This window comes from Orussus abietinus, unplaced genomic scaffold, assembly GCF_000612105.2.
Source record: "Orussus abietinus isolate OABI.00-Male unplaced genomic scaffold, Oabi_2.0 scaffold504, whole genome shotgun sequence".
Lineage (NCBI taxonomy): Eukaryota > Metazoa > Arthropoda > Insecta > Hymenoptera > Orussidae > Orussus > Orussus abietinus.
Window position 1 is genome coordinate 1 of NW_019394671.1, and position 16,879 is coordinate 16,879.

Sequence of the window (16,879 nt, forward strand, 5' to 3'; positions counted from 1 at the left end):
TTTTGTGAGGAGTTCATCACTTTTTTAGCTTGATGGGGAAGATTGTTCTGCTTAAATTAATCTCTCGAGCTAGTGACTGCGATTTTTTTCGGAGGAGGTACAGGGTTTTGGAGTTTTTGTGAGGAGTTCTTCACTTTTTCAGCCGGTTCTCCGGCTGCCCAGAGTTGTAACAGGTGGCAAGTGCATTAGCCGTCTGCATCCTCCACCGGAGATCGAACAGGACGCGGTCTCACAGTTACCTTCTTTAATTTTATGTTACTAAGAATTTTCGAACTCTACCCGGGCCATGAGTAATTTCTCAACTCATCTCTGGTATTTATTAATGCGACGGAGATATGCGATTTACTGGATCCGGATTTAATACATCCTGGATTCAGGAATGCGATAGAGACGCGGTCATTAATAAATGCGCTGATTCGATCTTGACTACGTCTCCATCGTATTCGAAATCCGGGATTTATCAGGTCTAATCCCAGAAAATCCTTATTTAAGTGTCGATATAAACCTTCAGGATTGAGTTTGCGTAATCATTAATGTTACGGAGACATGTGATTTACTGTATTCGGTCCCGACATATCCCGGATTAAGGAGTACGCTGGAGACGTTGTCCCTGAGTGTCTCTATCGACACTTAAATTCGGATATACTAGGATTAAACCCGATTAATTCCGAATATCGAGTACGATGGAAACGTGGTCCTTAATTTATGCACTGATTTGACCTCGAGCGTCTCGATCCACACTTAAGTTCGGATTTACTGAATCCGGATTTGATAAATCCGGATTGAGGAGTACGATGGAGATGTAGTCATTAATTCTTCTGATTAACAAAAGCTCCCCCTCTAGATTGGTTCTGTACTACGGAAAAGGTCGTTCGGCATTTTCTGTAAGAGATGTAGTTCTGGTTTCATTTAAATTCATCGGCACAACGGAAGGGTTTGGAAAATGCCTAATTGGGTCGGCCTCGTTAGGCTGCTTCGACGACGGCTAGTTTTGGGATTGATTTTTGCCGTTTCTCTGACATATTGCGCTTTTTCATTATTCCAACATGAGGTAATAACCTTATACTTCTATACTTAAATATTGGTTTGTGACATGTACGAGTTCTGGTTATGCGTGACTAAAATTAATTTGTTTACCACGCATAGAGGAAGGATGTGTTTCTGGACACCGACCTGGACGATAACGTCCTTATGAATGACGACGACGTCGTCGCAGCGGATGATGGCGACGAAGAGTCATTTCAGTCTTCGGGAAAGCCTTTTCTGTGGCAGATGCAAGCGTTAAACGCAGAAGAAAATATAGGCTCGATAGACGCGGGAAATCCTCCCAGTTCAAACGACTCGGATTCGTTCGTTCGCACATGTCGAAACTCCATTCAGGTACTTTTAAGGTCATATGAAAGTGGAGTCGCAGAGTCTTGCTTATGAGATTTTTTTATTAACTAGGTGCATTGAATCGTTTGAAGTGTTACTAACAATGGTTTATTTTTGTGAATTTGTATATAATCGTCTTTAATATTTTGTATGAAAAATTAACTCTTTAATTACGAAATCACTGTAGTGGCTTACGCCTGATCAATGTTTTTTTACGAAGCGCCACTATAGTGGTCCCCTTCGTTCCCATGTATTAAAAACGATAAATGAATGTCGTATTCATATAAAATTTGAGCATTCCCCGGCTGAGCTCTTTGTATAGGTGGTATATCTTTGTGTCTGACTCCGTGGTATGTTAAAGGGTTAAATTTCATGGGTGCTAGGACATACCATTGGACCTCCATATCCAAGTGGTACCGATGTACATTTCGTTTGTAGCAAAAATTTCGTAAACAAGGTCCCTCAGATGTCGCTTCCATATCAGTAAGGATAAATCAATACAAGTAAATACAAGTATTTACTCAATACTTTCTTTTCCATCCTTTTCTTTTATACCGAGTATGTATCAATACTTTTTCGATACTGAGTTTGTATTGATACTTTGGTGATATCTCTACATATCTCCTTAAATCAATTGGTGATGTTTCTTGATCCTAACCTGTAAACGATATGGATACCAATAGGGCAAGGCTTTAATCGTGGATGAACGTGGAATGGTTTGCGCGAGACAAGAAGTTCTACCATCTGGTTGCTGCAGCGATCAAAAGGAAACCATAGATCCTAACTCAGGCCTGCCAATTACTAGGGAAAGATACTCGTGTGAGACATGTAATGAACAAGGGTGCTGTGCAGTGTACGAGTATTGTGTTTCGTGCTGTTTACATCCTGGAAAGGTAGCTAAAACTACTATGTAGTATAAGGAAATACAACGTCGTGTATCAGTCTTCCTCATGTTAGGGGTCCATGATCTTCAGAGTTTTGTTGAGAGCTCTTCGGTGAAACTTTCCAATTCAAAATTGTCTGCTAGCTTTTATCACATTAAAAACATCCCATTCTCTATAATATGCGCAGATTATCGCTGCACATGGCGCACCTTACTTGCAAAATTAAAAGCACTTTAGGTTATTCACATCGATAGGAATTGTTTTCGTCATGTGGTATCAGAATTCCTGAATTTTCCGCAAGTAATGCTCGAATCGTTAGATCGGCAAGAATCTAAGATTACTGGGTCCACTTTCTATGGAACCAATTATAGGCGTTACGTCTCTTTATACTACTTCGTGGGTAATGCTTTGCTGGAAGGTGGTACTCGTTCATTTGTCAATCTCGTGAATTTTATAGGTGAAAGGGAGAAAGGAGTTTCTTCGGGAAGTGGATCAAGACCATAACAGGAACCAAAAGATACAAAGGATAGAGGACGCGGTTAAGCTGCGTTTACGGAATCTAGATCGTTTCCAGATTTGTCTTGCCGCGTGTCGCACGTCCAGCGCTTCGGTGCGACACGAAAATACGTACAAGGACCCTCACTCGAAGTATTGTTACGATCTACAGCCTCCAGGAAATCCGTATTATCACAGACGTTATCGTCGAGACCTGGATTCACTGAATAATAACGACGACACGCCTGGCATTGTCGTTACATCTTCTTCTGCCGTGCAATTATTTTCCCTCTACCTGCAACTTCCTGGAAAAAACTCTTCATCTGTGAATTATCCTTATCCCCGGAACAACACCTTGTCTTCGCGAATTCGTCCTGTATGCGTAGACTTCTCCGTAGACGACCGCTGCTCGTGAACACGTGTACCGATTTCTGTACATGTAATCAGTTTTGTGAGTGTGATCACTGTTGTGAGGTCGTACGTGTACAAAGAAGTAAATCGGTGGGTTGAAATTTTGGCAAAACCGCAGCTTGTGCTATCAGCCTGCGAAAGGGGAGTTGCATATTACCTTAATCTAGGGGTGTTGATAAGGGAAGTAAGAACCAAACTCTTCTTGTGTAACAAATGATTTTTCATAATATTTACCATACCGTTATAAAAATATCCTTTTGTAAAGAGGTGTGAATCTGACATGATTCAAGTTTCAGGTGCGTGGGTAACGAGTGCTTTTGGTACTATTCACTATTATAAAAATATCCTACCATAAGAAAACCTAAATTTGCAAAGCATTTTTTTAAGTTTAAGTTGTTCGAGTGACAAGTGTTTGTTATGATCATCATGGCACCATTTTAAAAATAACTTGTGAAGTGGCGTACCTCTGTGAAGTGTTCCTAATATAACTCACATGGGTAACAAGTGCTTTTTGTATTATTCAATACACTGTTATAAAAATATCCCGCCGTAAGAAGCCTATATTTGTGAAGTGCTTCAAGTTTAAGTTGTTTAAGTGATGTGTTTTTCTATGATCATCATTTCACCATTATAAAAATATCTTGTGAAGTGGCGTACCTCTGTGAAGCGTTCCTAGTTACCTCGCATGGGTAACAAGTGCTTTTTGTACTATTCACTACACTATTATAAACAGTATCCCTCCGTGAAGAAGCCTTCATTTGCGAAACGCTTCTTTAATTTGGAGTTTCTCGAGTGACAAGTGCTCTTTGTGATATTATTCCGCCTTAAAAGTATTCCATTTGTGAAGAACGTATCTCCGTGATGCGCTTCTTTAAGTTTGAATGGCGTAGATAAGAAATCCCTGTGACATTCATTTCACTTTTATAAGAATATCTCTCCGTGAAAAAAGATATCTACGAAGTGCTTCAAGTTTGGATCACACGTCATGACCCAGAAGTATTAAAATTTCATTATCAAAGCGGGGAATGCATTCCTTGTACGATATTAAAATATCCCGCCGTGAAATGTCATACAAAGTACTGCAAATTCGTATTATATATCACAAACCCAAAGTAGTCAAATTTCATCATTAAGGTGATATGAAAGGGTCATTCTATACATGTACAACGTCAAAATATGAAACTTTTCTCCAAACTGGGTGCACCGAATCATTTAGAACTTTGGCACGTGATTATACAGACCCTAAGGAAGAACGTGATGTTCGTAAAATTTCATTTTTCACACAAAAATGTGATCTTGGTCGTAGTCTAGGATAAATAAAGAAAAATCTCTTTTTTTGAAAAATGAAATTTCACTAGCATCGCGTTCATCCTTAGGACCTTCATGACCACGTGCTGAAGTTTCAAATGATTCGGTGCAACCAGTTTGGAGAAAAGTTTCATATTTTGACGTATATATATGTATGTATATATATGTTACAGTGAACACCGAAATCTGGAGAATGTCGACTTTCACCGGTGAATGTCAACATTCACATAGTCGCTTGGTGTATGTCCGAGATATTTGCTAAATACCCTTATTTCTGACTTACACCGGTAAATGTTGATATTCACCGGTGAAAGTCGACATTCTCCAATTTCGGTCATTCACGGTAACATATATATATATACACACGTTAAATTGTATTTTACGTTTAATTATATATACATATATATAGAATGATCCTTTCATCCTATGGAACCCTTTCGACATATGGCCGAAATTCATTAAGGCGTGCAGGCAATATTGGACCATATGCCGCCGGAGGTCTTTAGGTCCGTTTAGTAGCCAAAGGGTTAAAGCGAGGAACGTATTCCTCGAACAATGGTGGACTTCATTCGCCACACGTCGTCGTATTTAATTTCGGCTCCAGGAAATCGGCGACGCAGCACGCTGAGTATTTCGTCAGACACCACTTCTTGCACGGTTCCTTTGACCTGTAGTAAAGAAATGTAGCTCTTATTTCTTTTTTTCTTTATCTTTCAATCAACCTAATGTACCTGTGTACCTAATGACCTACCTCAATGTAGGAACACTCGGCAGCGGCGTAATGGCAGGAAATCGACCTTCTTGTTCTGGTGGTCCGATTTATTCCTGACGAGTGGATCAACAGAGGGTGGAAGAGAATCGTGTCGCCGGGTTGCATCTCGAGGTCCAGCCACAATATAGAGTTGGGTAGTTTCTGCAAAGCAAATTGATATAAATCTTGCGAAGGTGTCAGCAACAACATGGGGTCGGGTAGTTTCTGTAAAGCAAATCGATATGATGAACTCTGCAATGATGCCAAACACAATGTAGAGTCGGGTAGTTTCTGCAAAGCAAATTGATATAAATCTTGCGAAGGTGTCAGCAACAACAGGGGGTCGGGTAGTTTCTGTAAAGCAAATCGATATGATGAACTCTGCAATGATGCCAAACACAATGTAGAGTCGGGTAGTTTCTGCAAAGCAAATTGATATAAATCTTGCGAAGGTGTCAGCAACAACAGGGGGTCGGGTAGTTTCTGTAAAGCAAATCGATATGATAAACTCTGCAATGATGCCAAACACAATGTAGAGTCGGGTAGTTTCTGCAAAGCAAATTGATATAAATCTTGCGAAGGTGTCAGCAACAACAGGGGGTCGGGTAGTTTCTGTAAAGCAAATCGATATGATAAACTCTGCAATGATGCCAAACACAATGTAGAGTCGGGTAGTTTCTGCAAAGCAAATTGATATAAATCTTGCGAAGGTGTCAGCAACAACAGGGGGTCGGGTAGTTTCTGTAAAGCAAATCGATATGATAAACTCTGCAATGATGCCAAACACAATGTAGAGTCGGGTAGTTTCTGCAAAGCAAATTGATATAAATCTTGCGAAGGTGTCAGCAACAACAGGGGGTCGGGTAGTTTCTGTAAAGCAAATCGATATGATAAACTCTGCAATGATGCCAAACACAATGTAGAGTCGGGTAGTTTCTGCAAAGCAAATTGATATAAATCTTGCGAAGGTGTCAGCAACAACAGGGGGTCGGGTAGTTTCTGTAAAGCAAATCGATATGATAAACTCTGCAATGATGCCAAACACAATGTAGAGTCGGGTAGTTTCTGCAAAGCAAATTGATGGAAATTCTGCAAAGGTGCCAGCTATAACGTGGAGTCAGGTAGTTTCTGCAAAGGAAATTGTTATGATGAATTCTGCAATGACGCTGGCCGCAACATGCAGTCGGGTAGTTTCTGCTAAGCAAATTGATATGGTAAATTCTGCAAAGTTGCCAGCTACAACATGGAGTTGGATTTCTGCAAAGCAAATCGATATGATAACTTCTGAAATGATGCCAACCACAATGTAGAGTCGGGTAGTTTCTGCAAAGCGAATCGATATGATAACTTCTGAAATGATGCCAACCACAATGTAGAGTCGGGTAGTTTCTGCAAAGCGAATCGATATGATAACTTCTGAAATGATGCCAACCACAATGTAGAGTCGGGTAGTTTCTGCAAAGCGAATCGATATGATAACTTCTACAAAGATGCCAGTCATAACATAGAGACGGGTAGTTTCGGTAAAGCAAATTGATATGATAAAACCTGTAAAGATACAACACATTTCATTTTTTGTGTTTTGGCCAACATCATTGTCAGCTTTGTTAGAATACGTCGAGTGAGTGGAATACCTAAATTGAATTCACCTGAATTCCGTGGTAGAACTTGTTGACCGTATTCGGAGGATACTCGTGAGGGAGCAATGGAAAGGCGCGATGAGACCCTGGGGACACTTGGAGACAACCGTTTTCTTTCGTGGCAGGTTCGATGGCCGTCCAGGCCGCCACGATTCGATCCGCGGGCCGGAACGGGAAGTAGTAAAGATCCTGATGAGGTGGGTGCCTGAAATATGAGGTTTCTTCGTTTTACCTACACTTTCTACACATTTACGAAAAGTTTACACTTTTCGTAAGACTGCCAGGAGGATCCTTTTGTTCATAAACAACTATTATGCCTTTTTTAGTTCCATGAGATGCAGAAAGGGTTGAAATCGAAGACTATCAGGAGGATCCAGAGTCCATGTCGGGACTCTTTGCGACGTACATACTATGCACCGCCATTTTGTTCATAAATAACTATTATGCCTTTTTTAGTTCCGTGAGATGCGGAAAGGGTTGAAATCGAAGACTATGAGGAGGATCCAGAGTCCATGTCGGGACTCTTTGCGATGTACATGCTGTACACTATCATTTCGTTTATAAATAACTATTATGCCTTTTCTGGTTCCATGAGACGCGGAAAGGGTTAAAATCGAAGACTACCAAGAGGATCCAGAGCCCGGGACTCGTCGCGATGTACATGCTGTACACTATCATTTTGTTCATAAATAACTATTGTGCCCATCTGGTTCCATGAGATGCGGAAAGGGGTGAAATCGAAGACTACCAGGAGGATCCAGAGTCCGGGACTCTTCGTGATGTACATGTTGTACACTATAATTTTGTTCATAAATAACTATTATGCCTTTTCTGGTTCCATGAGACGCGGAAAGGGTTAAAATCGAAGACTACCAAGAGGATCCAGAGCCCGGGACTCGTCGCGATGTACATGCTGTACACTATCATTTTGTTCATAAATAACTATTACGCTCTTTCTGGTTCCATCAGACGCAGAAAGTATTAAAATCGAAGACTACCAGGAGGATCCAGAATCCGGGACTCTTCGCGATGTACATGCTGTACACTATCATTTCGTTCATAAACAACTATTACGCTCTTTCTGGTTCCATCAGACGCAGAAAGTGTTAAAATCTAAGACTACCAGGAGGATCCAGAGCCCGAGTCAGGAGGCTTCGCGATGTACATGCTGTGCATCGCCATTACATTCGGCCCCGTGAACGGCTCCACGGCGTCGAGCAGCTGGTCGAACTTAATATACTCCTTGAAGACGCCGTCGAAGTTCAGATCCTGGACCTTGACCACCACGGATCGGTCCTTCACGTCTCTCATGACTGTCATGTTCCCGTGGTCCACCTTGCCGCTCGCGATATCGTCGAATCTGAAACGTTAAGGTCAGGGAGCTATTCACTTGGAAGTCGGTAAAAAGGATTTCCTTCTTTCAGGATCGGATTGGCCCTTCGGTTTACCTTTGGCTGCATTTTTCGAGGAGATCTAGGGGCACCAGTCGGGGCAACAGAAGATATCCGTTGTCCTCGTAGAAGATACGCTGGGCCGTCGAAAAGCGACCGGTGTCTCTTGTCAGGCTGAGCTTTGACATCTCGCTCGTGGAATAGCTATTCTGTGAACATCAAGAAACCGAGAAATGACATGACGAGCAATGATCAGTCGAAAGAACCCGTTTGGCGGAAGTCATCGGATAGAAGTTCATGATCATCACGTGATGAGGGAAACCGATTTACAAAGAATTTGCAAATATGCGGCATCCTTCATATCGGACACGTAATTTACTGGGTTTCTGGAAGCTATTCTGTGAACGTCAAGACACCGACAAACTTCATGATGAGCAACGAAAAGTCAAAAGAAACGAGATTTGATGAAAATTTTGCATCGCTTTGTCTATCTGGGTCGATTCTCAGAGAAGGAAATCGCTTTCACTGCTCACTAATTAGCAACACCCTCATAACTCGTTTCATGATCTTTTATGCGGCAAATTTGATGCAAATTTTGCATTACTTCATCTTGGTCGGTTCTCAAAGAAGGAAATCGCTTTCATTTCCCAGATAGAAATTCATGATGAAATGTGTATTCACAAGTGACGTACAATAAGCAACACCTTCATGACGCGTTTCATGATTCTTATGCGGCAAATTTCATGCAAATTTTACGTCACTTTGTCTATCTGGGTCGGTTTTCAAAGAAGGAAATCGTTTTCACTGCTCAGATAGAAATTCATGATGAAATGCGTATTCACAAGTGAAGTTTAATAAGAAACACCCTCATGACTCGTTTCATGATCTTTTATGAGTCAAATTTGATGCAGGTTTTGCATCACTTCGTTTATCTGGGTCGGTTTTCAAAGAAGGAAATCGTTTTCACTGCTCTGATAGAAATTCATGATGAAATGTGTATTCACAAGATGCATAATAAGCAAAACTCTCATGACTCGTTTCATGATCTTTTATGAGTCAAATTTGATGCAGGTTTTGCATCACTTCGTTTATCTGGGTCGTTTTTCAAAGAAGGAAATCGTTTTCACTGATTTCCGAGCTAACAGCCCCAAAGGTCTATGCGCTGCGTCGTCGCGCCCTCGCGTCGCGTCTCCGCGTCCCCGCGTCGCGTCGAATCGTTGGGGGAAGCGAAGGGTGCGCGCGCCGCGCGTCGCCGCGCGCTGCGGCGCGGCGCGTCGGCGTGGTCCGCCCGTTGACATCAGCACGTGGCTTCAAAGGGGGACGTGCCGACGCTCTTCGGGGCAGCCGAGCAAACGTCGACTCGCAGGGTCGCGAGACCCTCGGCCGCGACTTTCGTCTCGCGTTCTCCGACGCCCCCGTCGCGACGCCCTCTACATTCGCGCTTCTCGAACCCGTGCGCGAATTAATAATTAACAGCCAAATAAGTGGTTTTCTGACATTTTCTCGTGACGGCTGTATATCAGGTAGATAAAGAAATAATTTTGCACTCAATTAGTCTTCTGAACGGTTGGAAGGTATTCTCTTTTATTTGATTAAATTAACTTTTATTTTAGTGTCAAATCTCTCCGTAGTGAGCGCTGATTCTGGAGTCCTTAAGGTGATATGAAAGGGTCATTCTATGTATATAAGACGTAAACATATGTATAAAACTTTTCTTCAAATGGGGTGCACCGAATCATTTGAAACTTCGTCACGAGATTATGGAGGCCCTAAGGAAGAACGCGATGCTCGTGAAATTTCATTTTTCGAACAAAAATATCTTTTTCGATTCTTGTCCGAAATAGATACAAATTTTTTTTTGTTTTTTTTTTTTCAGAATATGATATTTCACGAACAGCGCGTTCTTCCTTAGAGCCTCCATAATCACGCGTTAAAGTTTTACATAATTCGGTGCACCCAGTTTGGAGAAAAGTTTTATAAATATCTTGACTTTTTTTTTACGTACATATCACACTTTCATATCGCCTTAAGGTGTCTAGATACCCACGAAAAAGTTTCCAACGATTTGGCGCACACAGTTCTGAGAAAAGTTGTATAAACAATTAACCTCCAAAGAGAGCACTTCCCCATCACGTTTTATAAATATTTTGTATTTTTGGTATGTATATATCACACTTTCGTATCGCCTTAAGATGTCTAGATACCCACGGAAAAGTTTCCAACGATTTGGCGCACCCAGTTCGGAGAAAAGTTGTATAAACAATTAACCTCCAAAGAGAGTACTTTCCCGTCACGTTTTATAAATATTTTGTATTTTTGGTATGTATATATCACACTTTCATATCGCCTTAAGGTGTCTAGATACCCACGGAAAAGTTTCCAACGATTTGGCGCACCCAGTTCGGAGAAAAGTTGTATAAACAATTAACCTCCAAAGAGAGTACTTTCCCGTCACCTTAGAAACTAGAAGACGTAGAGAGGGAGGTTACACAGGGGTAAATTAATCGAAAGGGTGACATCGAGAGGTAAAAGCGCGCTTTCGCTTTCAAGGACTCTTCTTCGGCTCCTCGTCCGACGGCCAAGGACTCGTGAAAGTCGTTCCCGAAGTCGTCCTCGAGCGAGGGCGAAGCTTTCCCCTCTTCGAGTTCCTTCCCCCCCGGCGGGGAAAGTGGAAAATCGGGGAAAGACTCTCTTCTCGACGACGGGGTCGTATTTTATTAACACCCCTGAACTTTCACTTTCACCCTCGACGAGTCGGCCCGTTTTTACCGCGTTCTCCACTTCGGCCGGATTACTCGGTTAAGTGGATAAAGAGCGCGTTGAATTATAAAGGAGACGTGGAGGAGGAGATCCGGACTTCGAGACAGGAACCAGGAGGCCCTTGTACCCAGCCATGGCACTGTAACCGAGTAAGTCTTTTTTAGTATCCATATATCTGTGTTGGACTTCGGCCTACACCGTTAAGGTGAAGTGAAACACGTCGAGGAACTTGATCGACGTCGGTAAAGAAGATTTTTCTAAATACCTATGTTCCCAACGTTGGTTTTTATATTGACAGCTGGGTCGAATTATATTGGGTATTGTACCAAATGGCATACTCCACCTGTCGTTTTCGTACAGTAATTATAAAGAAATCTAAGTAAAACTCCAGAAATCCTCTGGATTCATACTTTCTGGGGCCCTAATTGACTGCAGAGGGACCCCCTGCGCCATCTGTGATTTCCAGGTCAATTATATTTTCACTCTGAGACCTCGCATTCCCATCGTTTTGGCATAGAAGCGCATAACACACTTTTTTTGCCTTTATCCCGTTCTAATGCGAGTTTATCGATTACCAGAGTGTTCTAAGTTGTCGTAAAATTGTCCTGACCCTTTCGTTTCTCATATCAGAGCCTTCGATAATCGTATATTGATCGAAATATGAGAGCTCGACGCCATTTTGGTTCTGGTCTGGGCGAAGTTAAACAATTTTTTTGAAAAATCCAAACTTTGAATGTGTCAGAACAATTCTTAGATGATCACGAGTCGTGTGTCGAAGTTTTGAACAGTTTGGGCCAATACCCTTAAAAAAAAGTGTTGTATTCGAATCGAGTGATTCGAGGGACCTTAAGGTGAAGTGAAACCTCCCTGTTTCCACATGTGCTATAAGACATTTATAACCTACGATTTTCTACGGTAAACTACTTGGTTTAATATATTTCTTAATATACGTCAGAAACCTCATACACACAAAGGTAATGAGCAACACATACATCAAAGGTTTTATGTAAATCATTGAAGACGTTAAAAAAAAATGAACGACTATGGAGTTAGTTAGTGGACTATAGGTTTTCGTAAATCCAGGTTGAGAATAGATCGTGAAACGTATATCCCGTTAATCGTTGGTTAACTCCGCGGTCAACCCTAATCCCAAGTTGGCTAATCTTGGGTTAAAACTCGAGTCAACGGACTAGGCCTTAGTAGTAGTGAAGAAGTTTGCAACATGTACATACATACTCCAATACAAGCGTCCACAGCTGGATAGCACAGTTGTCAGTGAACATTCGTATAGTAATCCATGCTGCAAACTTTTGCACTCTCCTCGCAGTAAAGCCTGGTATATACTTTCATCCTATCTCTAACCTAACCCTAACTTAATTGTTCACTACATGAAGTAGTATAAGGAGACAACACCTATTGTTCTAATATAAATAAAGAGTAATGGCAAGTGCAAAAGACGTACTCAGACATGCCCGGGACATTTGTCAAATTCTTTTGCCTGCAGAAAAAAGAAAGAAAAGAAAACGTTTAAAATTAAGTACCGTTAAACACAAATTTATAACATCGGTTATAAATTTACTACGCACATGTGCTACATTTATAACATATGTTATACATTGTATTTGGAAATAGGTTATAAAATGAGTGTTCCATGAATAAAACTTCGAGCAAGAGTGTTATAAACATTATATATTTCCTTTAACAATGTAGATATCTTCCGGACAACTTTAGCGGGAACTTATCTGTAGGTGAAAAAAATCAGGTATTAGGACGGAATATAACGGATTGCATTCTATCTTTATCTTACTCACAGTTCCTGCCTATGCGCGTCTCTCTTCCTCCCGTACGTAAAATACCGTTCACTAACACGTACGATTTCTTTTACTCCCACTCCTGGTTTGTTAGTCAAGATTTGGAACATCAAGCGCCGATCTAGGGTATGAGTTTCTATGGAAGATCTGAATTCTTTGCTCTGAACAATTTCTTTACGATTACTTAGGTGAGGTTAGAGTTAGGACGAAGGCGTATACCAGGCTTGCGTCGGGGGTGAATGATAATTGACGCGTCGTGTATTAATTACGTGGCCTTTAATTCCCACATGCCAAGCCATCGTACCTTAACGAGCTGTTGAATTGAAGGTGCACCGAACTCGCGGCCGCGTCCCGTCGCCAGGCAGGTAACCGATGCTCGATACGATTTCACGAGGCGCTGCATCGTGGCCGGTAGTGGCGCCATCTTTGAATTCTGGGAACGCGCAAGATGTGGCGTCAGACCTAAAATGCTTGTCATAACCGACGGGAAATACATTTAACCGGATCTTCACGGCGACAAGTGCACCTGGGCGGTCCCCGCTTCGTTCGTATTATCGGAGAACGTTGATATACTATAGAAATATACCACCACTGTTAGAAATTCGTCGATATCTCGAGCACGTTCGTACACTTTTATAACATCTTGCCCCTCGCTCGGGATCGAGGGGAGAAGGTAGGTTTGTTCGCGTTGTCTCCACTTTCTACACTCGAAGGTAATGAGGGTACTACACTTTTCTTGAAAGGTGCAGAAGGGTAGATAGACTTTCGTCGACGTCCCGAACGCCAGGAAGCTCAAGAAAGTACAAGATGGCGGATATAGCGGGACAGTATGCGATTTTGGAGCCGTTCGAATCGGATTATGATGAAAATGAAGATGTAACGCTTCCTTCGTAACATCTTCTAGCAAATGATGATGCACCTTCTGCACTTTCTACCCTCGAGGGTAACGAGGGTACTACACTTTCGTCGACGTTCCGAACGCCAGGAAGCTCAAGAAAGTACAAGATGGCGGATATAGCGGGATAGTGTGCGATTTTGGAGCCGTTCGAATCGGATGATGATGGAAATGAAGATGTAACGCTTCCTTCGTTACATCTTCTAGCAAATTATGATGCACCTTCTGCACTTTTTACCCTCGAGGGTAACGAGGGTACTACACTTTCGTCGACGTTCCGAACGCCAGGAAGCTCAAGAAAGTACAAGATGGCGGATATAGCGGGACAGTGTGCGATGTTGGAGCCATTCGAATCGGATGATGATGGAAATGAAGATGTAACGCTTCCTCCATTGCATCTTCTAGCAAATATTGACGATAGGGATAATATATGATGCAGGAATACATAATAATTGTAAATAAATAAACTGCAAATCAATGCATAATTTGGAATAAATAATTATCGTACAATTTTTCAAAGGTTACGTAGAAAATTAAATCGCTAAATCGTTCTATACACGAAGAAAATGTATTAATCATTATTTCTATTTATATTACGTTGAGATCTTGGGAAAAACTTTGTATTTTCCTGTTTGTTGGTCTTTTCAATTTTGAAATTTTCCGCCAAATTCACGACCTACACTTTTATAACATCTTGCCCTCGCTCGGGATCGAGGGTAGAAAGTGTAGAGAAAGTGTAGAGAAAGTGTACCCTCAGGGTAGATACCCTCGCAAAACGAACACCGACCTCTGCATCACTTTCGTCAAAACGAACGCCAAAGTGTACACTTTTCATCAAAGTGTAGAAAGTGTAGACAAAACGAACAAACCTAATGGGATTTTAAAGGCGGGGCGGAGAAACCGGGACCGTGGAGATCGATGTATCGAGCGGCGTTATGACATTTTTATCGGAAAAAAGGGGCAGCTCGTTAGAGTTGGGTGTATACGCAATCGATGTGCAAACGTTAGAGTTCGTTAATAATGAAGCCCAGCCTGAGGTCTTCGACCTCCTTCGCGCGATGACCGCTGCTTCTCGCGATTTTTTTCCTACGATTATACGAAAGTGCGATATATACATAACAAATAGTGAAAATATTGATAAAACTTTTCTCCAAACTGGGTGCACAGAATCGTTGAAAACTTCAGCATATCGTCATGGAGGATTTAAGAAAGAACGTGGTGCTCGTGAAATGTCATTTTTGATATAAAATTCTTTTATTTATCCCAGACCAGTACCAAGAATTTTTTCTTTAATGAAATTTCATGAGCACCACGTTCTTTCTTAGACCTTAGAAAAACAAATGGTTTCCCGAAGTACTTTGTTTTGAACGGGCGTTAAAAATCGCCAATCATTTTCGCATGAAGCATAGATAAAGCGATAACCATTTTTGATGACGTCGAGAGATATGATTGCTGTAGTAAGATAATGAATTTTATAAATACATAACGGCAAGAATAGATTATTTCAGATTAGACTACTCTCTTTAAAATCACTTAAACATTTACTTCGTTATCGTTTTATGAAAAACAATTATTTTTCTATCTTTTTTACGGAAGTGGTTCCGCGCCGCCACGTTTGAATTTCGCGCCCTCGGATATCGAATTTGATATTTTCTACCTTATGGTATTTACTTCGTTATCGATTTATGAAAAACAATTATTTTTCTATCTTTTTTACGGAAGTGGTTCCGCGCCGCCACGTTTGAATGTCACGCGCTCGGATATCGAACTTGATATTTTCTACCTTATGGTATTTACTTCGTTATATATTTATAGAAAACAATTATTTTTCTATCCTTTTTACGGCAGTGGTTCCGCGCCGCCACGTTTGAATTTCGCGCGCTCGAATATCCGACACCCGACAACGACCTTCAATGACGCAGCTCGTCGACGACGCAACTCGCGGACTTAAACCTCTCTAAAGACGAGATATTATCGAAACTCCGTTCCTTCTGGTCCCTTTTCACCACTCGTAGACGATCTACATGCACAACTCACCGTGTCTGGAAAGAAAACGGGATCGTTAGAGAGATCGATCGCAATCAAACGGACGTCCGTTTGCCATCAAGTGCAGTCGACATTGACCGATTCACTGCCGAGGGGAAACTGGCTTCGCGATAACGCCGCGGTCTCGGTGATAACGGCCCAAAGTTGTTTCGGGAAGCTCTGACCTCGGGAGATCGGCGTCCGGCGATTAAAGGCACCCTAAGTCGGCCGCTGCATCGCGAATTGGTAACTCTAAATGTTCCAAGATGGCGGCGCCTGGTGGCACGCGCGACGGCCGCTCGACTGGCCGGATTTAACTCGTAACGGCGACGAGAGGACTCGCCACTCGCTGCATATCAGCCTCAAAGCTCGTTTACATATATTTCCGCCATTCTCCGTGACGTGCACTCGATGCAGCCCGATGCAGGCGCAAGAAATGAGAACCGACTTGGCCAGACATTCCGGCTCCTCTTCTTGGGAAATGCGATGCCGACGAGCGAGACGCCGCGGCGCGGGTCCTTCTTCGCTTCTCAAGGCGGGTTCATCGAAACCAAACAGGATTCCGTAACAATTTATCCGTTATATAAGTCTTTGTAACGTAACACATATGCAGAACATGTTACTATTTTTTACGTGCGGATATAACACCGTTATAAAACGAATGACGCAAGATAACATGCACATGACGTATCGGTATCTTATGGGTTATGTTAATTTTATAGAACTTCTCAAGACGGGTTCATCAAAACCAAGCAGAATTTCGTAACAATTTATCCGTTATATAAATCTTTGTAACATGGAACGTAACACATATGCAGAACATGTTACTTATTTTCTACGCGAGGTTATAACACCGTTATAAAACGAATGACGCAAGATAACATGCACATGACGTATCGGTATTTTATGGGTTATGTTAATTTTATTAATTCACGTTACATAATAAATACACGTTATACAATTAATACACGTACTATAATTAGAAGTTCAGCAATATAATTTTCTTATCGTGTCATGTAAGCATGAATTATTTAACAGTTTTCAATGTTTAACAATGTAATATAACCTCGCAATAGCAAAAACTAACCTGTTCATCCTAGTAAATTTTCTCTCTTCTAACGAAAAAGTGTGTGA

At 41.6% G+C, this 16,879-nt stretch overlaps 2 protein-coding genes across 3 annotated transcripts; one reads left to right on the forward strand and one right to left on the reverse strand.

Annotated features, from left to right (window-relative positions):
- Positions 1-881: 881 nt before the first annotated feature.
- On the forward strand, positions 882-3,617 carry LOC105702663 (UPF0454 protein C12orf49 homolog). The gene is made up of 4 exons (XM_012430387.2): positions 882-1,051; positions 1,147-1,380; positions 2,058-2,267; positions 2,716-3,617. Exons 1-4 carry the CDS (start codon positions 944-946, stop codon positions 3,166-3,168), a joined length of 1,005 nt encoding a protein of 334 aa, XP_012285810.1. The 5' UTR covers positions 882-943; the 3' UTR covers positions 3,169-3,617.
- A 1,263-nt stretch (positions 3,618-4,880) lies between these two features.
- On the reverse strand, positions 4,881-16,700 carry LOC105702660 (probable phytanoyl-CoA dioxygenase). 2 transcript variants are annotated; one of them, XM_012430380.2, is made up of 7 exons: positions 15,758-16,700; positions 13,130-13,258; positions 8,312-8,463; positions 7,987-8,223; positions 6,873-7,068; positions 5,224-5,385; positions 4,881-5,140 (listed from the first exon to the last, which is right to left on the reverse strand). In XM_012430380.2, exons 2-7 carry the CDS (start codon positions 13,247-13,249, stop codon positions 5,000-5,002), a joined length of 1,008 nt encoding a protein of 335 aa, XP_012285803.1. In that variant the 5' UTR covers positions 13,250-13,258; positions 15,758-16,700; the 3' UTR covers positions 4,881-4,999. The 2 variants fall into 2 exon arrangements, with proteins under 2 accessions (XP_012285803.1, XP_012285804.1); XM_012430381.1 differs by lacking the exon at positions 13,130-13,258 and having other exon boundaries at positions 15,758-16,689.
- Positions 16,701-16,879: the final 179 nt, after the last annotated feature.